At 56.9% G+C, this 20534-nt stretch overlaps 3 protein-coding genes across 4 annotated transcripts; 1 reads left to right on the top strand and 2 right to left on the bottom strand.

The window, feature by feature from the left end:
* The first annotated feature begins 572 nt into the window (after positions 1-572).
* On the top strand, positions 573-5450 carry TNNC2 (troponin C2, fast skeletal type). 2 transcript variants are annotated; one of them, XM_081949250.1, is made up of 6 exons: positions 573-677; positions 2192-2243; positions 2890-3033; positions 3132-3246; positions 4752-4888; positions 5207-5450. In XM_081949250.1, exons 1-6 carry the CDS (start codon positions 675-677, stop codon positions 5236-5238), a joined length of 483 nt encoding a protein of 160 aa, XP_081805376.1. In that variant the 5' UTR covers positions 573-674; the 3' UTR covers positions 5239-5450. The 2 variants fall into 2 exon arrangements, with proteins under 2 accessions (XP_081805376.1, XP_081805375.1); XM_081949249.1 differs by having other exon boundaries at positions 581-686.
* Positions 5451-7704: 2254 nt separating this feature from the next.
* Positions 7705-11410, bottom strand: UBE2C (ubiquitin conjugating enzyme E2 C). Its single transcript, XM_081946376.1, has 6 exons — positions 10773-11410; positions 10638-10665; positions 10400-10486; positions 9668-9872; positions 9300-9359; positions 7705-7919 (listed from the first exon to the last, which is right to left on the bottom strand). The coding sequence occupies exons 1-6, from the start codon at positions 10868-10870 to the stop codon at positions 7861-7863; spliced, it is 537 nt and encodes a 178-aa protein (XP_081802502.1). The 5' UTR covers positions 10871-11410; the 3' UTR covers positions 7705-7860.
* Positions 11411-12920: 1510 nt separating this feature from the next.
* Positions 12921-18770, bottom strand: DNTTIP1 (deoxynucleotidyltransferase terminal interacting protein 1). Its single transcript, XM_081946375.1, has 13 exons — positions 18605-18770; positions 18442-18512; positions 18235-18331; positions 17206-17304; positions 16089-16157; positions 15872-15928; positions 15718-15779; positions 15389-15434; positions 15143-15201; positions 14987-15047; positions 13746-13817; positions 13577-13632; positions 12921-13251 (listed from the first exon to the last, which is right to left on the bottom strand). Exons 1-13 carry the CDS (start codon positions 18719-18721, stop codon positions 13089-13091), a joined length of 1029 nt encoding a protein of 342 aa, XP_081802501.1. The 5' UTR covers positions 18722-18770; the 3' UTR covers positions 12921-13088.
* Between the last annotated feature and the right edge of the window lie 1764 nt (positions 18771-20534).

Below are 20534 nucleotides of genomic sequence, written 5' to 3'. Positions count from 1 at the left end.
CCCCAGACACAGGGAAGTGGGAAACAGGATCCCCCATAAACAAAGTAGGGCTGGGGGGGGGGGGAGTTGGAGGGGGGAACCACATAGGGGCTTTGGTGGAACTGCTGCTACATTCCTCCCTCCCACCCCCTCCCATGCAGAATTCAGGGGGCTGGGGGTGGGGGCAACTGCTTTATTCTCCTAAACCTCAATGGGTCAGTTGAATTAAGTGAGGGGTGGGTGTGAATTAAGGACTCCCTGTGGGATGCAAAGATGGGGCAGAGCAGGCTTAGGTCTATTTTTATTCCTCTCCAGGCTGGGGTGGGGGGCGCAAGGGGAGGGTGCAGAGGGACAATTCCTTGCAATGCCATCTGCCTCAAATTGTGGGGAGGGGGAGGAGGCCACAGGATTGAGTCCCCCCTGCTCTGCTCACCCCCACTTCCTGGCCAGGAGAACCTTGGCTAAATTTGGTAAAATGCCCGGCTGACCAATCGACAGGTGAGGCCAAAGGCGATTGGCCCTGGGCAGGACTGCCTCTCCTGGTGCCCAATCGGAGGGGCTGGGGGGGGGCTGCTGGACTGGTGGGGTACAAAGGGGGCCGGGTGGGTGGTGGGGCAGCGTTTGCCATCTGCTCAGAGCGGAGGGGGACTCGGAGGTTCAGTGCTGTGGGTGGCTCTGGGGTGACACCTGCCAACATGGTAAGCATGGTAAGACCACGGGCACGAAGCCCGTTGAAGGACGGCGCCAGGACGGTTGGAGCTGGACCTCCTGCCAGGATGCCGGACGGGACCGCGGACTGTGCACAGATGGCTGGCTGGACTGGTTGGTCGAGTGTCCGATGGGACAAGGCGGCCCCGGGGCCCAGGGCCAGCACAGGGGTGGCAAAGAAGCTGCCAGGACACAAGCAGTGCTCTGGCAGAGCCGCTCTGTGTGAGGCCGGGGGGCACCGTGACCTGTTGGCCGAGGCTGCTGGGGCGATTGGGAGGAGCGGGTGTAGGGGCATGGGGGGGAGGACTGGGGGGGCCGGGGGCAGGGGCAGTGGGGGAGATGAGGAGTGACGTCTGCTGCTGGAGTTGACTGAAGTGGGTAGGGTAGGGGCTTTTTTGGGGGGGGGAAGGGGGTGTTGATATTCCTGGGTGCCTCCAGAGAGGATGGGGGGGGGGCTGCAGAGGCTGCAGAAAGGAGAGCTGGCTGTGGGGAAAACTGAGCCATGGGTCAGGAGGCATGAGGACCGCCTGCGCATCTCAGGGCCCCAAGAGCGTCTTGGAGGAGTAACCCAATCCGGGGGAGGACAGCTGTGGGTCCGGCTGGCAGGCCGCCTGCAGTGGCCCCTAGAAGGAGCTCCCGGCAGCTCCGGACTGGCTAAGAATAGCCCCTGTCTCAAGAAGCCTCTTGGCTCTGGCCGGCTGGCTCTGGCCCCAGGACGACGGAAGTGACCACAAGGCCTGGGGGAGAAGGACGGCAGCTTCCCAGGAGGAGGAGGAGGAGGAGGAGGAGGAGGAGGGGCAGCTGGTTTGTCCTGCTGGGCAGACTTGGAGACAGCCCCCCAGAAGCTCCCCCAGCCCAGGGGCTCTCGGACCTTGACTTAGGGCTCCATCTGGGTCCCCGGCCATGCCCGAAGAACCCCAGGGAGACGTGAGGGGCTTCCTTCCCTCCCTCCCCTGCCCTTGTCAGGCAGCCCTTCCTCAGAGTGGACCCCCTCCCTGGTTGGGGCTGCTTCTCATCCCCTTTGAGCCAAGGAGTAGGGGGTGCACCAGGGGTGGGTTCTGGCCGGCATTACTGCCGGTTCCCTTGTGCGCCCTGAATGCCCGGCCCATGCGCAGGCAGAGTTCCATGGAAATTGTTCTGTGCATGCAGAACTCAAAAAAGAAAAGAAAAGAAAAAGACAACGGTGGGGCTGGGGGTGATGGCGACCAGGGAGCCGGTTTGGAGTCGTGTGCAGCCTGGCTCACTGCTGGTTCTGCGACCCAGGCCAACGTGCCACCACTGGTTTGGCTGACCCTGGCCGACCCGGTAGGAGCCCACCTCTGGGGTGCAGAGTCCTGCTTTTGGGGCGAGGAGCTCCTGGTGATGGAAGGTTGGAAGGCAGAGAAGCTGTGAATGGTCCTGGGACTCAGGTCGGCTGGGATGGGGGGTGGGGGCACTCATTTCCCCAGGCAGGCCCCGGCTGGGCCCCCTCCCTGCCCCCCTCACCCCTGTGCTTGCCTTGCAGACGGACCAGCAGGCTGAGGCCCGCTCCTACCTCAGTGAGGAGATGATTGCGGGTGAGTGGGCAGGAGGGGGGGAGGGGGGAGCTGGGGAGGGGGGGGCGCTGTGCCCGGGAGGGAGAGGTTGAGGGCTCGGGGTGCCCAGAGTGGCTGGGAACCATTTCTAGAGCACAGTAGAGTTTGGCCAGGGGATGCCAGTCCTTGATGTATGACCACAATTAAGCCCAAAAGTTCTGATGCTAAGCGAGACGGTTGTTAAGTGAGTCATGTCCCATTTTACAACTTTTCTTGTTACGGTGGTTAAGTGAATCGCTGCAGATCTTAAGTTAGGAACCTGGTCGTTAAGTGAATCTGGCTTTGTAAAAGGGGATGGACGTAACCGCTGTGGCATGGCCGCTGTCGTAAATAGGAACCAGTTGCCGAGGCTCTGAATGTTGATTGGGTGGCGGTGGGGGAATGTTCGGAGGGTCGCAAGTGTGAAAAACGGTCCTGGGCCACTTTCTTCACTGCCGTCGTAACTCCGAGCGGTCATGAAACGAATCATCACGAGGGGAGGGCCGCCTAGAGCCCCCTCTGGACTGGCCTGGGCTTGGGGGGTGGGGGCTGGCCTGGAGGCCGTGTGGACAAGGGAAGGCCAGTGAGGTTGGGGGGCTGCTGCCTTTCCTGCCAGAGGCTGAGCCCCCCCTGCCCCCCCCGTCCGCAGAGTTTAAGGCCGCCTTCGACATGTTCGATGCCGACGGGGGAGGCGACATCAGCACCAAGGAGCTGGGGACGGTCATGAGGATGCTGGGCCAGACGCCCACCAAGGAGGAGCTGGACGCCATCATAGAGGAGGTGGACGAGGATGGTGAGAGGGGGCAGAAGACGGGAGGGGGAGGGAAGGGGGGGGAATGGGGAGACCCCCCCTCCTCTGACTCTGGGATGGGACCCCCTCCCCCCCCGCAGGCAGCGGAACCATTGACTTTGAGGAGTTCCTGGTGATGATGGTGAGGCAGATGAAGGAAGACGCCAAGGGGAAGTCGGAGGAGGAGCTGGCCGAATGCTTCCGCATCTTTGACAGGTGGGCCTGGGTGGGTGGGTGGGTGGGCCTCTGTGGGGGTCTGCCAGGGGGTGAAGCTGGCCTTGTGGGGGGAATGGGGAGGGGGTTCCTTGGTTTTATTTATTCCTTAGAGTTTTTATCCCGCCTTGATTTAGTTGCATTTTGTATTTCCCTCAAAGAGGGATTCTTCGTAAGTGACCCAAAGTGGCAAGTACCCTTCAGGATGCGCCTCCTGGTCCCAAAGGGGCTTCCCCCCCCCCCCCAGAGGCAGCTGGACTTCCTTGTTTTGTTCTTTGAAGACGTTCTGCTTCTCATCCAAGAAGCTTCTTTGGCTCTGACTGGATGGTGAAGAATGGAAGGATTGACATTCCTTGCGGACAGCTGGCCATTTGCATCCTTTGAGAGGGTCCCTGAGGCCACTTGGAGGCTTACCTGTGTCTTCAGGCTCACCTGAGTAGTGCAAATGGTTTCTGTAGCCTGCAATTTTCCTCTGGAAATCCATTTCCAGGAACCATTTGCACCACTCAGGTGGCTCTGAGGACACAGACAGACCTCCAAGTTTGAAAAAAAAGCCCCTTTGGGACAGCCAGGGCCTTTATGACGGAGAAGCTCCACAGCCCAATACACCTCCTGTTCTCCTTATAACAACCACCCTGTGAGGTGGGATGGGCTGGTTCAAAGTTATCCCTCTGGCGTTTGTGCCTATGGCAGGACTAGAACTCACCGTCTCCTAGTGATGAGTCCAAAAAGTCACCCAACTGGCTTTCATGGCTAAGGTGGCTCTGGAATCCACTATCTCCAATTCTCTCGCCTGGCCCTTTGCCGCCAGACCAGCCTGTCCCTGGGGCTGCAGCCCAGCCAAGTGGGGGCATCAATGGACCAAGCTGACCCCAAGTGTCAATTCATCTCCACGCTCCCAAGTGAAGACTCTTCGGCCTCTGCCCTCCTCTAAAGTTCCGAATCCCAGGTTGGCCTTGTGGTGCCCAGCCCAACAGGAGCTTCGGGCCAGAGTTGACCGCATGGGGGCAGATGTTTTGCCAGTCTCAGCTCTTCTGTTCCTTCAAAGGCTTGGAGGCTAAAACATATGAAGAACAGCTGCAGGATTTGGGTTTGGCCAGTCAAGAGAAAAGAAGGACGGGGGGACGGGGGATGATAGGGGCATTCCAGCATTTGGGGGGCTGCCCTAAAGAAGAGGAAGTCAAGCTATTGTCCAAAACCCCAGGAGAAGAAACAAAGGATGGAAATTAATCAAGGAGAGAAGCAATATAGAACTAGGGAGAAACTTCCTAACAGTTAACAATTAACCAGTGGAACTGCTTGCCACTAGAAATTCTGGGTGCTCCATCAATGGAGGTTTTTAAGAGGAGACCGGACAGTCACTTATTTGACATAGTATAGGGTCTCCTGCTTGAGACTAGAAGACCTCCAAGGTCCCTTCCAGCTTCTATTCTATTCTATTCTATTCTATTCTGTTCTGTTCTGTTCTGTTCTGTTCTGTTCTAATCTCTTGCCCAATCTCCTGCCAGGAATGCCGATGGGTTCCTGGATGCTGAGGAGCTGGTGGAGATCTTCCAGCTCTCCGGGGAAAGTGTCACAGAAGAGGAGATCCAGGAGCTGATGAGGGATGGAGACAAAAACAACGATGGGCGGATCGATTTTGACGGTGAGCAGCTCGGACGGACAGACGGAGCTTCTTGGGGCTGACCAACAGCTGCCCTTCCCTGCCCCACAGGGGTGGTAGGGAGAGGCTGTTCCCAGCTTCACCCACCTTCTCCCTACGTGGAGTTTGGGCCCGTAGTGGCCCCCCTGACAGTCTCTCCTGGGAGCCCCCAGCAATTCAGGCAGGCTGCCTCCAGGGCGGTTGGGGGGGGGGTCCTGGGTGCCTCTTTGTGGGGGGCTGCCACCCTTAGCTTCCGGGAGGGGTTGCTCCTCTGCCCATCATTGCTGGGGGGGGGGCTGACCCATCTCCATCTCCCCCCAGAGTTCCTGAAAATGATGGAGGGTGTGCAGTAAAGCATTGAAACATTCCTGCAAGACCGGCCGGCGGGAGGGGGCAGCTCCCCCCGGCCCCGCCGAGCTCCCAAGGCCCATGCTCCTGCGCCAGCTTCCTCTGCACAGCTCAGAGACGCCTCTTCAGCCGGACTCTCGATCCCATCGCTCCCCGCTGTGAAAGCTTGTTTTTAACACCAACACCTCAATAAAGAGCAAGGGACTGTGGAAGCAGAGAGGCTGTGGGCTGAGTTTGGTTGTGGACCCCCCCCCCCCCCGGCCTGCTTCCCCCCACCAGGCCACCTGGCTAGGGAGGGAGAAACAGGCAACAGACTCCCCCTCCCACATCCTCCAGCTGCCCTTCCTGCACCCTGAGCGGACCCCATCGTGCCAGGCAGGGGAGGGCACAGCCAAGGGGGAGACTTGCATTCCTTTTGGGGGAGAAGGGAGGACTGGGGTGGTCTGGGACTCCTGCCCCTCCCTGGGCTTCAGGGCGCAGCACGCTTCCCGTCTCCATCCCATGCAGGCTGAAGGGAGAAAGCCGGGCATCTCAGGGTCTCCCGCCCCCACCCGCAAGCCCAAAGGCCGGCTGGCCCCTGTGCAGGGAAAGGGGGCTGCCAGCCCAAGAAGAGAAGTGGAGGGAGTAGAAGGGGCTGCTCCATAGTTTCAGTTGAGGTCCTTTGAATAGCTCTGCCTCCCCCCTCCCCCCCTGAGAGTGGGGCAGTGTCCCCTCCTCTTCCTGGGGGAGGGCGGGGGAATGAGAGACCAAGCCTTCCCTCCCTTCCTCCTCTGCCATCCCTCCCTCCAGTGCCAGCAGTCTACATAGGAAAACTAAGCAGTGAAAGGATGGAACCCCTGGAGAACAATGATAAAAACGATACTAGTATTCCCAGTGGTTGGAATCCAGCTGGGGGGCAGCTCTCTCTCTCTCTCAGCAAACACCCCCCCCCGCCCCCAGGGTGATAATGTCACTCATTACTGAAGGGCCTCAGGGAGGGGATGGTGTGGGTGGAAGGGGCGCACTGCTTCCGCATGACAGAACCGGCCGCTCTCTGGCCAGAGTCCCCTGAGAAGACACATCCGTGGGGGGTGGGGGTCTCAAGAGCATCGGTCCTCAAGTGATGGGCAAGGTCCTCCAGAAGGACAGTTTTCCCTGCAAGGCCAAAGCTCCTGACTTCAGCTGTGAGATTCTCCTAGGAAGGGAACGCCTCCCTAGAGCTCTCTCGAGCCAGAGCCAGAGGGGCTTGAAAAGGGAAGGGGGATTCTAGAGGCTTGTGCAATTATGCCCTGTGGGCAGGGGTGTCCCAGGATGGGTGGGTGTCCCGTGGTCCCCTTGGGAAAGCCAACTCAACGGGCCAGCCACAGTCACTCTGGCAAGAAAAGTCATGGAAGGGGCTGACGTCACTCAGAGTGGCTGGAGATTTGAGGAGGAGCATAAAGCAGGCAACATTAAACTGGAATTCGGTGGCAGCTGGGAGGTCTCCAGCCTGGTCTCCCCGCTCTCTCTGGTATGCAGAGTGGTTTGGAAATATTGCTACCCCTCTTTTCTGGGGCACTGGGCAAAAAGTGAAAAATCACCACGGTGCCATTTTCTCTCCATGCACCACCAAGGCATGAGGGTGGGAGAATCAAATCTTTTCTCACCGCAGCTAAACTAGCTAAAAATCAAGGTTTAAAACAGTAATATAAAAACATTTCACCTGTATCTTTAAATTCTAAAATTGTAGATACGGAAAGGTGTGGGAGATATTTAGTACCAAATTGTATTAAATAGCAGCTGGCAAGTGTTTAAACCGACCCCCCCCCAAAAAAAATCCTACAAGATGGTGACAATACACTACAAACATCTCATTCTTCATATTATGGCAGATGTCAAACATTATAAAACCATAACATGGTTCCCAACACCCATTTCTCAATTTTGTCCAGAGGAATAAGTAGAAATTTCCAGATGAAAATTCTAACCCAGCTCCTAGGCACTTTGCCCCATTTCCAGCAAAGAAAGGGGATTCAAAATGACAGAATAAGTTGGAAGGGACCTTGGAGGTCTTCTAGTCCAACCCTCTGCTCAAGGCAGGAGACTCGGTACCATCAGACAAGTGGCTGTCCAGTTTCTTCTTAAAAACCTCCAGTGTTGGAGCACCCACAACCTCTGGAGGCAAGCAGTTCCACTGGTTAATCGTTCTCAGTTTCAGGAAATTTCTCCTTAATTGCTTCTTTCCTTGATCAGTTTCCACCCATTGCTTCTGGTTCTGCCCTCAGGTACTTTGGAAAATAGCCCGTTCCCCCTCCTCTTTGTGGCAGCCCCTCAAATACTGGAAGACTGCCATCCTGCCACCCCCAGTCCTTCTCTTGGTTAAGACTAGGCCTACCCAGCTCCTGCAACCATTCTTTATAGGTTCTACCCTCCAGTCCCCTGACCGTCTGTTGCTCTTCTCTGCACTCTCTCCAGTTCACTGAAGCCCCTTCCCAAACTCAAATAGGCATCACTTTATAAAAACAAAAGAAAAGTTTATTTATACATTAACACCAGGGAAAAAAGCCAAATAAAACTTTAAAATGACCTATAATACAATAGTGGCCGACATACAGAAAATACAAGGATAAAACAGAAGAGGGAAGGGCTGCTCCCCCCAGGGAAGGACATCAAGTATCCTGGCTCTTCCTGTGTTTGTGGTAGGATTCCTGCAGGCGCCTTTTGTAGGCTGTGTGAAGAGACAAGGGGAGCAGGTTAAGGACCCTGGAGAAGCTTGGGGGGAGGGTCGCAGTTTAGGAAAAAAGGCTGGGAAGGGAGGCAAATTCAGCCAAGGGTTTTCTGGGCATCAAATCCCGTCCCCCCCCGCCCCCTCCACACAGCTGGGCAAAGACACCAAGGCCGGATCACTCTTTTGTACAATTGTGTGCCTGCTCCCCTCTCCATGCAATTGTGCAGCTGTAAAAACTATACGTGTGGTCCTCGACGTACGACCACAACTGAGCCCAAAATTTATGTTGCTAAGTGAGAAATTTGTTGAGTTTTGCCCCATTCTGCAACTTTTCTTGTGCCACGTTGGTTGACCAAATGACTGCAGTTGTTAAGTCAGCCACACGGTCGTTAAGTGACTCGGCTTGCCAGAAAGTTGCAAAAAGAGTGTGAAAAATGGTCATAAGTCACTTCTATGAGTGCCGTTGTCACTAAACAAACTATTGCAAGTCGAGGACGATCTCTACAGTGAAGCAGCCACGAAGCAGCTGCCTTAAGAAGCCAAAAAGGCAAGCAAAAAGGCAAGCCCTGGCGCTTTCAGACAAGAAAGATCCAAGTCCTCATGAAGGCTCCTAAAATGAAAAAAAAAAAGGAGCCCTCCCCACTCATTGCATTCTGCAACTCTCCCCAATGCTCTCTCTCTCTCTCTCTCTGTGTCTGTGTGTGTCTCTCTCTCTCTCTCTCTCTCTCTCTCTCTCTCTGTGTCTGTGTCTGTGTGTCTCTCTCTCTGTCTCTCTCTCTCTCTGTGTCTCTTTCCAAAGGTTCTTATTGCTTAGAATTTTATCCCACCTTTATTACTTTATAGACAACTAAGATGGTGAAGACGCCTGATACTCCTTTTCCTTCCTATTTTCCTCCCAACAGCAAGGTGGTGCACGTGAATGGGTGTGAGAGTGAGAGAGGAGGAACCCAGCTGGCTTTTGTGCATGAGGCAGGACTAGAACTCAGAGCCTCCTGGTGATTGGGTGAAAGCTACCCTTTCTTTCTAAGCGTCAATGTGTCACTGTACAATCTTCCAAGATTGTAACCTTCTAAGCGTCTGCAATCCTTCCATTCACCCCCCCCTCCCCACCCAATCCAGAGAGCTGAAGAAGCTTCTTGGATGAGAAGCAAAACATCTTCAAAGAAAAACCAGGAAGTCCAGTTGCCTCCTGAAAAAAAGCACCTTTGGCCCTTTTCCTTCTGATGTGGGACTAGAACTCGGCATCTCCTGGGGATTGGCCCAAAGTCACCCAGCTGGCTTTCCTACATAAGGCTGGAGTAGAACTCTCCGCCTCATGGTTCCTACCCTGGCACTTTCAACACCCCCCCCCCCGCCCCCCAACTGCCTTGGTCGACTCACCTGCTTGGTTCTTCCAGAGCTCGGCAGCCTCTGTGTTCAGCGGACTCTCCACGTTTGGCTCTGGAGTGGCAGAGAAGGTTCCCAAGCACGTTTGGTAAGGGTGACCCCCCCCCTTGCCACCGGGAAACCCCTGCTCTGCCAGGGAGGGAGGGTGGGCTTGGCATCACCTCTGGCACAGGCTCAGTGGCACGGCTCTTCTGCCCGGAACCAGGAGCTCCTTCCAGGCAATGGGAGCCCTCGGGTGGCACCCCCTCCCAATTCTTGGGGTGCAGCTCAGGTGCTCCAGTGGTAATTCCAGGGCTGGGGGGGGGAGGAGGAGGAATCTTTCTTCTACTAGCCCCCACCCATTCCAGGACCCTCTTTCTCACCTCCCAGTAAGCTCTGGATGGAGAGCAGAATTGTCCGGACGTCATAGAGAGCTGACCACTTGTCCTTCAGGATGTCTAAGCAGATGTTGCCCTGGAGGTCGACGTTGGGGTGGTAGCAAGGGGTGAGGAACTTGACGGTGGGGGCATTGTAGGGGTATCCGCTGGGGAATTCCAAGGACAGCTTGTACCTCAGGTCCTCGTAGACCTGCGTTTGGAAGGGGAGGGGGGGGAGATTAAAAGGTCAGGCAGGGCATGGGGGAGGGCAGGACCCTCTCCCTGTCTTTTCCTGTCTGGTCCCTGGTCGTTGCCTCCACCTCCCCTCTTCTGCCTGAAAGCCCATCGTGCGGAGTGCAGCTGCCCTTCCGGCATGAAGCACCACCAGGAATTCTTTGGGCTGTCCGGTCTCTGCAAAGTGGGTGAGGGGCGTCTGCCCAGAACCCCCTCCCCCAACAGCCAGAGAGGGTTCCGGCTGGACAAAGGAAGGCGGCTTCTCTCCCCCAGGAACTGCAGACGACCACAAGGGGCTCCCACGAGGGCATCAGGAAGCCCCTCTCCCCCACGCCTGCAGGCCACCCATCTGCGCTTCTTCTACGCTTCTTGGTCGCCTTCCGCGCTTGGCAACCGGGGCTGCGCCTGGGTGGCCGCTTTATTTGCGGAGCGTGAAATGCGGGGCGACCGGAGGCGAAGCCCGCGGGGCCCAAGGCCGCCTCCCCTCCCCCGCGGCCCGCTCACCGTCCCAGCCACGCCGTTGATGGTCCCGATCCACTTGAAGAGGTTGTCCGACTCCGGGAAGGCGGAGATGCCGTGGTCTCCGGACATCTGCGAGGGAAAGGCAGGCGGGGATCAGAGGCGCCAGGAACGGCGCCCGCTTGGAAAGAGGCCCCGGGAGCGCGGATCCCCCTCCGCCGCTTGCGGGACGCGGAGAAGGGGGCAGGCGGGGAAAGGCGTGCAGCGCCCCCGGGAGACTCACCATGAGGGCCATCAGCTCCTGCTGCAGCCTGCGGGGAGAGAAAGAGAGCGGTTAGCGGCGGGAGCGGCTCCCCGATCGGGCCGCAGGGGCCGAAGGAGGAGGCGCCGCACGTGCCCGACCCCTCGGCCGCCCCACCTGCTGCGGACCGAGCCCCTGGCGGCGCCCCCGCCGGGTTCGGCCGCCTTGCTGGGTCCGCGGGCGACGGCGCCGGGGTCGTCGTTCTGCGAGGCCATTGAAAGGCAGGCAGAAGCTCCGCTCTTCCTCCTCCTCCTCCTCCTCCTCGGCGGCGGCCGCTGCGCGAGTTTGAATGTTGCAAAGCTGGCGCGGCGCAGCCAATCGGAGCCCTCCTCGCGTTCGATCTGCCCAATGGCGGCGCGCGCGCCCAGCGATTGGCCGCGGCGGCGTTGCTCCGAAAGGCGTGGGCGGGGCGGCTTCCCCGGAGGCGTCGCTGCTCTACCTGGCAGGGCTGTTGTGAAGGGGGCGGCCGCCTTCCTCCCCGCCGCCTGCCTGCCCGCCCGGTCTTCCTTGCCCTCCTCTGCTTTGCGGGGAGGGGTTGGTCCTCCGCTGGGGATCTTTGCCCCCCGCCCCCGCTTTTTCTCCGGGGAAGCTCGGCAGGGGATGATGGGAGGCTTTTCACTCCTCCCCCGCCCCAATCTGGACAATGGGTGGAAATCCGGTTTTCCCCAAGGTTGGGGGGGGGCGTTTCTCCTCCTCCTCCTCCTCCCTCTCCGAGAAGATCGTCTTTCCCTGCATTAAACGCGGCTCCCTGGGTCGACAGGCGGTCGCAAAAGAGGCGCTTTCCCATCGGTCGCTTTTCAGTTCCTCTTTTTCTGAAGCTTGTATCCTGCCACCATCTCTACATTTTAACAGTGCACAGGGAGAGAGGGGGGGGGAGAGCACCCACAGTAGGACGAAAACACGCGCGAGGTTAAATAAAATGAAAATAATTAACTGCATAGACCAAGGAGGTCAACTTTTAAGATTTCTGGATTTCAGAATTAGAAGGAAAATATTGCTGGTAGGAACCTTGAAGGTCTTCTAGTCCAGCCCCCTGCTTAAGCGGGAAACCTTACACAGCATTTCAGACGTGACTGTCCAGTCTCTTCTTAAAAGCCTCCAGTGATGAAGTAGCCACCTCTGGAGAGAAGCCCTTCCACTGATGGTCCTCAGGGGCTTCCTCCTGAATTCCAGGCTGCTTCTCTCCTTAAAGAGTTTCCATCCCTTGTTCAACTCCCAGGATTCCCCGGGCAGCTGAGTGAATCCTAGGCCAGTCAAACAAAACGCTTGGCAAGGGCCCAGCTTCCCTCCCCTGCGCCTGCTGCACACGTCCTGCTCTGGTCTGCTAAACTAGAGGGGTTTTTTGGGGTGAGGAGGCCTAGGGACTAGCATTGGGCCTCATTTGCACACTGATATCACACCCCAAAAAGGACGCAGTGGCTCAGTGGGCAAGACACTGAGCTTGTTGATCATAAAGATGGACAGTTCAGTGGTTCGAATCCCCAGCGCCGCGTAACAAGAGTGAGCTCCCATTCCTTGTCCCAGTTTCTAGCAGTTTGAAAGCACCTAGAAGAAATAGGAACCACCTTTGGTGGGAAGGTAACAGTGTTTCGTGGGCCTTTGGCATTGAGTCATGCTGGCCACATGACCATGGAGACATCTCCGGACATTTGGCTTTGAAACTGAGATGAGCACTGCCCCCTAGAGTCAGGAATGACTAACACACCTCCACCTTTCTCACACCCTAATCACCTGGGCGACCTTCTCCAGCCACTTCATAGGGATGGGATAAAGCAGGTAGAAGCAAGCTCTGTTGCGCCTGGTGGATTGGGCTCCTGGGGCAGCCTCTCCTATCCCAGCCAATGCAGAGGGGAAGAGTCCCTAATGAAGGGGGGTAGCCCCGCCCCCAACTTCTCCAACCTACTGAATGATTCGTGGAGCTGGAGAGAGGTGAGTGGGGTCCAGGAAGACTTTTTCATCCCCTGCAAAAGCCACAACGGCAGGATTGATGCCACAAGCTAAGGAAAAAAGACACACACAAAAGCCTGATGCGATGTGTGAATCCGGCTATTGCCAGGCCAGGACGGGTGCAATGTCTGGAATGCAACCTTTTGACTTGGGCACTAAATGAATGTGGATGACAGCAGGCTTCAGTGCTGGGGCCTCCCACCAAAGCCCTCTGGGGCCCCGGGGCCCCTCTGCACGCCAGCCAGGGAGCCCCCCTGTCCTTCAGGCCTGGTCAGCTGCTTCCCACCACCCGCTCAACCCTCCAAGGAGCAACGGAAGTTCAACCAGAGGCCTTTATTTCTTCTAAAAATCCCCCAACAAGCAAATGCAAGATTCCAAATAGAACATCATAATCTCCTGTGCAGGGAGAGGGCTGAGGGGAGGCTGCCCCCCATCCTGGGCTTCCTGGGAGCAGCCGAGGGGCAGGAGACACTGGCCGGGCCTGGCCTAAGTCTCCCGCATTTCCTCCGGCAGGGAGGGTGGCTGTTGCTGTGGCAACGGCTGCTCCCCTTCGCTGCGGAGGGTCTTCATGTATCTCTGCATCTTCCCTATCATCCAGGAAGGAATGGTGAAGGGCTTCAGCTCATCCAGCTTCAGCTCCTGGGAGCCCCTGGGGGGAGGAAGAGGAGGAAGGGAGGGGGAGGAGGAGGAAGGAGGAGAAAGGAAGAGGAACGAGAGGAAGACGAAGAAGGAAGGAGAGGAACAGGAAGAGGAGGCGGGAGGAGGAAGAAGGAAGGAGAGGAAAATGAAGGGGAAGGAAGGAGGAGGAGGAGGGAGAGGAGGAGGAGGAAGGAAGGAAGGAGAAGCAGGAGGAAGAAGAGGTGTTCAAGAAGTCCGGGACTGACAGCTTCTCGAAGGGACAGGAGCTGACCCCCCTTTGCCCCACTCCAGCCTCCTGGGTGTGGGCTGGAGTCCCCTGCCTCCCTGAGCCCCACCTGTACTCGTCACTGGCCGCCAGGTCCTGGATGTCCTCTTCCAGCAGGAGGTAGGCCTGTGCGGGGAGAGAGAGCGGGGGAGGTGGGCCAAGCGCCAGAGAGCAGCCCCCCCCCCGTCCTTTGGCCTGATTCCCAGGGGGGAGAAGCCATTGCCCCCCCCCCCACTGACCATCTTCCCTCCGGTGGCCCTCATGTACTGCTCCTGAGCCAGCCAGTGCTTGTCCTGGGGGTCTGCCGCGTACTGGGAGAAAAAGAGGGGGAGGGAGGGGGAAAAGGCACAGGTGAGGAAGCAGCCCTGAGCCTTGGGGTCCCCCCTGAGATAGGGGGGTGGGGGGGGTGGGCAGGCAAAGCCAGGGGGACCCGAGCAGGGAGGCCTGAAGGCCTGTGGACTCTGTGGCTGCCTGGGGGACCCTGGGGGCTGGAGTCTGGAGACCCCTGGGTGCAGGGAGGGAAGGGAAGGGAAGGCAGCAACCCCTGGCAGGGATCAGCCAAACCTGCCACTCCTCCTCCGACGACCCTGCATGAGCCTGGAATTACGGCCCTACGTTGTGACAGTCGTTAAGTAGGTTGCCACATGGCCCCACCTGATTTCACAACTTTTGTGGCAGCTGAGGGAACGCGGCTGCCGTTAAATGAACTCACGACAACGGTTCATTCAGCGACTGTTCAACGTTACAAAAGCACTGGAAAACAGGGACTCTTGGGACCCTTTTTCACACACCGAAGTTTCCCCGGGGTCATGCGATCACAATTAGGACCTTTGGCAACTGACTCAGAGTTATGACGGTTGCAGCGCCCAGGGCCATCTGATCCCCTTTTGCAACCTCCTGACAAACCACGTCAATGAGGAAGCCAGGTTCACTTAACGACCATGTTAACAACTGAACAACTGCAGGGATTACCTTAACAACTGTGGCAAGAAATGTCGTAAAATGGGGACAAAGCTCACTTTACAACTTCCTCACTTAGAACGGAAACTTTGGGCTCAATTGTGGTTGTAAGTCGAGGAGCTCCTATACTCCATGAGCATCTTTTGCTGGAGACTGGAAGCAAATCCCCTCCCCCCAAACCAGAAATGGCAATCAATCTGACCATGTGAGCCTGCAACAGCAGCCGTGGGGGCCGGCTGGCGGCCAAGAGCCCAAAGGTTCTCATGGGGGAGGGGAAGGGGGTAGCGGCCCTCACAACCTCCAAACCATGTCAAATCGCTCTGGGAGGTCCACCGGTCGTAAGTCCGAATGCCTGCAATCAGATGCCAACTTCTCTCCCCGTGTCCCGATGGGCCGAGGAACAGCATGGGATCCGTGCTGAAAGCCCCTGGCAGGGCCCTGCCTGGGGTGTGTTGGTGAATTAAGGGGTGCCCCCTCCCCCCCAGTGGCCAGGAGAGGCGTCGGAAGAAACCACACTGACCTTAAATAAGTGGGGGTGCTTGATGTAGAGCCTGCCTCTGGTGCCCCCCATCCCAAGGGCCCTGAATCCAGAACGGGAATAGTTAAAGCCTGCAAAGGTTAAGGGGCCACCCCCCCCCCCCGATGAAGCATTCATATGCAGCCGGCTCCCCCTCACTTGTTTGCTCTGGAGCCAAGAACGAAGCTGGTGGTCTCTGTGAGGCGCAGGGGGTCCCACTGCAAGGCCAGAAGCGAGGGGACACGGGTCAGTGGCAGGAACTGACCAGAGGCCCCCTGGCCCTCTCGGGGCGGCTCCCTGGGTCAATGGCCTTGCTGATGGTCCTGCCTCGGAGAGGCTGCCTCCCCTCCCCACTGCCCTCTTCCCCAGGGATGGCTCTGCAAACTCTGCGTATGCCTGGCGTACCTTTGGCCCGTCCCTCTGCACCGGTTCACAGGATTTACTCTTCCCCCTGAAAGCAGAGGGGAGGGGGGGGGTCTTGGGAAGTGGCCAAATCTGCATTGTGTGCTTGTCCTAACGAGGGGAGAAGCTTCCTTCCTGCCCCCCAATGCCACAACTGACTGCGTGCCGGACTCGAATCTTGAGTACACCTTCCAATCTCCTTATAAAAGGACACTCCCCCCCCCCCCCGTTTCCTGGCTTCCCCTTATAGTCAGCGGTTTTGGCCAGAGGGGCCTTCTCAAGGCTTCACTGGGGGAGAGCATCTCCCTCCCCCAAAAGGGATCCCTACTCACGTGCTGACCCCGGAAGCACCACGGTCCCCGGGCTGGCTCTGTCCTGGCGGCCTCCCCTTCCTCTGCCAAGGAGAAGAGACCCTCCTCATCAGGGCTTCCTGGCCGCACCAAGAATGCCAACCACCTTCCCCCGGGCCCTCCTCCAATGGCCTACCTTTTTCGGGATGGGGCTCCCCTGCTGGCTCCCCTCGTCTTCCAGGGGCTTCGCCCGCTGCACAGAGAGGAAGAAAGTGGTACCTGCAGAGCGAGAACTGCCACCTGCCCCAGGTGTGGGCTCCCTGCAGGGAAGGGCTGGGCAGCCAGAGCGCTTCTCCCAGCAAGGAGGCGAAGGGACCCTTAGGCTGCTCCCCAGCCCGGCTTTCTGCCTTTACCTTGATGGCTGCCACTTCGTGGGGAACTCTTGCGATCGGCCTCTTCCCATCGCAAAACAGGAGCTTGGCCTGCAGGGGGAGGAGGCTGGTCAGACAGGCACCAGGAGGGGCTGGTCAACGCCCCCGAATCCCTGAGGCCGGTGACTCTGGACATGCCCATGGTCTGGGAAGGCCTAGGGAGCCCCCATTTTCCTTAATTTGTGCAGCTCAGAGATGCGCTTTCGATGATCACCCTTTCTCAATACTCCTATTTTATGGGTTTATCAAAATATAAAATGCAGAAATACAAAGAAAAATGAAAATAATGGGAAAATGGGAGAGGAAAAGGAGAAGAGGAAAAAGTGTATGGTAAACCGGAGAAAAAGAGGAAAGGGATTAACTTCCAGCTCTTCCTGGCACAATACAGTAATTACACACAACCTCTAACTTCTTACTTTTGCGTAGTGGAATAAGTTCCCTCCTTTTTGTTCCTAATCAGAACAAGAGAATAACACAGGGATGGAAGAGACCTTGGAGGTCTCCTAGTTCGAACCTCTGTTCAAGCAAGCACCCCAGACCACTTCGGACAAATGGCCGTGTCCAGTTTAAAAGCCTCCCCTGATGGGCCACGCAGAGTTTCAGAAGGGAAGCCAGTCCACTGGTTACAGTAACTGGTCTCCCGCTTAGGAGGTTTCTCCTTAGTTCCAGGTTGCTTCTCTCCCTGATACATTTCTACCTTCTGCTGCTCCTTCCTCTGCTGCCTTCAGCTGCTTTGGAGAAAGATTGAACCCCCCCCCCCTTGTGGCAGCCTCTCAGATATCGGAACTCTGTATCACCTCCCCCCCCCTTCTTTTCATTAAACTAGACCTACCCACTTCGTGCAACCCTTTTGGTATGATATTATATTGTACTGCAACTGGGTATTATACTCGATGGCTACTCTCACTCTGCAGCTTGCTAGGGCTCCCCATAGCTTTTACCCAAGGAAAACAGAGAGGCGTTTCCCTGGGCAGAAAAAGTAGAAGCAGGGCCCTCCTTTCGCCCAGGGGCGGCTGCCCACCTCTCCCCCTCACCACCCTGCACTCAAGGGCAGCCCTTTCTTGGAACAGGCCGTGCTGCAGCCCCCTCCCCCCCCTACCTGCTCCAGGCAGCTGCGACACGCCTCTTGGATGAGCTGCTCCGTGTCCACGTCCTCACCGACATTCTCACGCACGTTCCCTGCCGCCTTCTGGAAAAACTGGAGAGAAGGAAGGAGCCCCTCAGGGCCAGAAGGCTGAGGACAGAACTGGTGCCCCTCCCAAGTCCCTGACCTACGACCAAATGGAGCCCAACATTTGTGCTGCTAAGGGAGACAGTTCTTCAGTTAGTTTTGACCCATTTTGGGACCTTTCTTGCCATAGTTGCTAAGTGAGTCGTTGCAGTTCAGTGTGTTAAGTGAATCTGGTTTCCCCATGGACTTTGCTTGTTAGACGTTTGCAAAAGGGAATGGATGACGAGACTCTGGGACATTGCAACCGTCATATATATGAGGCCAAGCGTCTGGATTTTGTTCTTGTGATCACGGGGATGCCGCCGTGATGGTTTTAAGTGTGAAAAACAATCACAAATCACTTTTTTCAGTGTTGCAACTTCGGTCACTAAATAAGCGCTTGTAAGTTGAAGACTACCTGCATTTGTCTATGGAGATTCTCAGTCATCCACTTTTCCAAGAGGCAACTGGACTTTCTGCTTTTTCTTTGAAGACGTTTCGCTTCTTGTCCAAGAAGCTTCTTCAGCTCTGACTGGATTGGGGGGGGGGGGAAGGGAAGGATTTATATGCAACCATCTGCAAGGAGTATCAGTCGTTCCATTCCTCACCACCCAGTCAGAGCTGAAGAAGCTTCTTGGATGAGAAGCGAAACACCTTCAAAGAAAAAGCAGAAATTCCAGTTGCCACTTGAAAAAAATCACCTTTGGGACTACCTGCATTTATTCACCCAGTGGCCAGTCTTATGAAAGGCAGACCCCCCCAAGCCCCCAAGCCCCCTTATTAGGCTCCCCAGCAGCGCACTCCTGGCCTCCCACTGGGGCAGCCACTGCATGGACCAGAGGGGCCAGGGGCGCCTGGGAGGTGGGGCTGGGGGGGGGGCGCCTCTGGCCAGGCAGCTGCTCCCTCCTCCTGACCTACCTTCATGTACTTGCCGAAGACGGCCTGGATCTCCTCGTTGATGCTGGGCTGCAGGACGGCTCGCAGCAGGTCCATGGAGACCACGGGGTCGGTGAAGCTGCGGAGGGAGGGAGGGAGAGTTGGAGCTCCCCCCAGCCCCCCTTCCCGCCAGACACGGGGGGAGCCCCCGGGGAGGGGCCCCTGGGGGGGAGGGACGGGGGGGCTCACCTGGTCATCATCTGGGAGCGCCGCCCGCGCCGCTGCACCAGCCGGTGCTTGATCATGATGTTCCAGGGGCTCTGCGGGGGGGGGAGGGGGGGAGAAAGAGGGAGGGGTCAGAGGCGTCCCCCGCCGCCCCCGCCCCTCCCCCGCCTGTAGGCCCCGCCCTTACCGCCGCCCCCGGCTCCCCGTCGCCCCCCGCCGCCGCCGCCGCCTCCTCCTCCTCCTCCTCGTCCTCGGGCTCCTCGTCCTGCGCCGGCGGCGGCTCGACCTCCCGGGCGGCCCCCATGCTCCGACCAGCGTCCCCGGCCGCGGGCGCGCTTCTCTGACGTCACCGATGCGCCACGGGCAGACCCGGAAGCGGCGCCCGTTGCCCGGCAACGGCGGAGTCTTAGCCCCCACCTCCCAGGCGATCCCCCAGCCACGGAGGCCCCACCCCCGAGGAAGAGGGAGGGGCCTGGGCGACCCCTGGTAGGAGGACGTTGGGGGACCCCCCCATAGATTCCCCTCCCCCCCGGAGGGAACTCCCCCCCAAGGAAGGAGGGTGAGGGGCGCGTGTGGCCTCCCTGGGGGGTTTCAGTCTGGGTGGTTTCAGGGCTTGGCCCTCGAGGGGGGCTCTTGGGCCTGGAATTGACGGTTTCTTGGTCCCCCCGGGGCTGCCGTGGGTGCTGATATAGGCAGTCCTCCGCTTATCACCACAATTGAGCAAGACAGTTGTTAAGTAAGTCTTGTCCCACTTTACGATCTTCCTTGCCTTCGTTTGTTAAGTGAATCACTGCAGTTGTTAAGTGAGTCACTCGGTTGGTAAGCGGATCCTGCTTCCCCATTGACTTTGCTTGTCAGATGGTCACGTGACCCTGGGACACGACAGCCGTCATAAATTCGAGCCAGTTGGCAAGCGTCCGAATTCTGACCAGGTGACCCTGGGGAGGCTGCAGCGTTTATAAGCGTGGAAATATAAGTCACTTTTTTCAGTGTGGCCGTAACTTTTGAGCAGTCACTAAACAAAAGGCCGTAAGTCAAGGAGCTTGTGGCACCAGAGACTGTGGGAGGGGGGCGAGTGAGGGACTTTTGCTCCCTGGAAGTCTCAGAGGGCAGCCGGTTGAGGCTGGAGAGCTTCCGCTTCCTTCTCTGGGCTTCTTCCCTTTTTTAACGAATTGACATGTTTGCTGCAAGAGAGGCAACAACATCACGCCATTGTCTACGTTAGAAGGCTGTTTTGTTTTCCTTTATTTTTGAAAAATGATCACAAAACAACATTCCAAACTCCTCCGTCTCCCTCCCACGGCAGGAACAATACAATCAGATTCACCACTTTATCGGCTCCATCTCCACTTCTCCAGGCCTGTTGCCAAAACCAGCTTCCCTCAGCCGAATCTCTCTCTCTGTTTTGTCAAAGCTCTCTAAGGATGCTCCCATTGCTGGCTGTGAATTGGAAACAGCTTTGAATTTTGAAATTGGGAAAAGGCAGAGCTGCAGACTTCTGGAGTCAAGCCAGCAGATGGGCATTTCTGAATTAACGGGCAATGATTCGGAGAGCTAGAACAGAAAGAGAGAATACCCAGTGCCTCCAGGGGAAGGTCAACAGGTACCAGGCAGTGGTTTCACCTTTTCCTCCAGGTGTGCAGGAGAGTGTGTGTATGTATGTGCGAGAGAGAGAAAATAAAGAAGTAAGGGATACGAGCAGAGGGACTTCCTTGTTCTCTGACTTTTAATTGTTCTTTATTGGATCAATAATCTGTTATACATGCTTGACAAAATAAGTAAAATAAATTAATAAAATAAGATTGCATAATGCAGTACCTTTGGGAGGATCCGTCCAAGGTCATCCCTGGATTCTGGAGAAACAATCGGAACTGGCACACATTGTGTGAAGCTTTGATTAAATCTAAGAGAAGCAACATTTGTTGCTGTCAGTCACCCAAGCTGTAAGATGGGCAGTCTTACAAATCTCTAAGAAAAGGAGAGAATTTCCACAAAGCCTCCCTCCTGACTGAGGTCACACTGACACACATGATCCTATAAATTGGGTTGGTTTTTTTTGGATATGTATTTAATTTCTTTTTAACTTTCGGGATGTGTGTTTTTTAATGTTGTACGCC

The sequence above is a fragment of the Natrix helvetica genome, assembly GCF_964273705.1.
Source record: "Natrix helvetica genome assembly, chromosome: 3".
In the NCBI taxonomy this organism is placed as follows: Eukaryota; Metazoa; Chordata; class Lepidosauria; order Squamata; family Natricidae; genus Natrix; species Natrix helvetica.
This window is presented reverse-complemented; position numbering and strand designations above follow the sequence as displayed.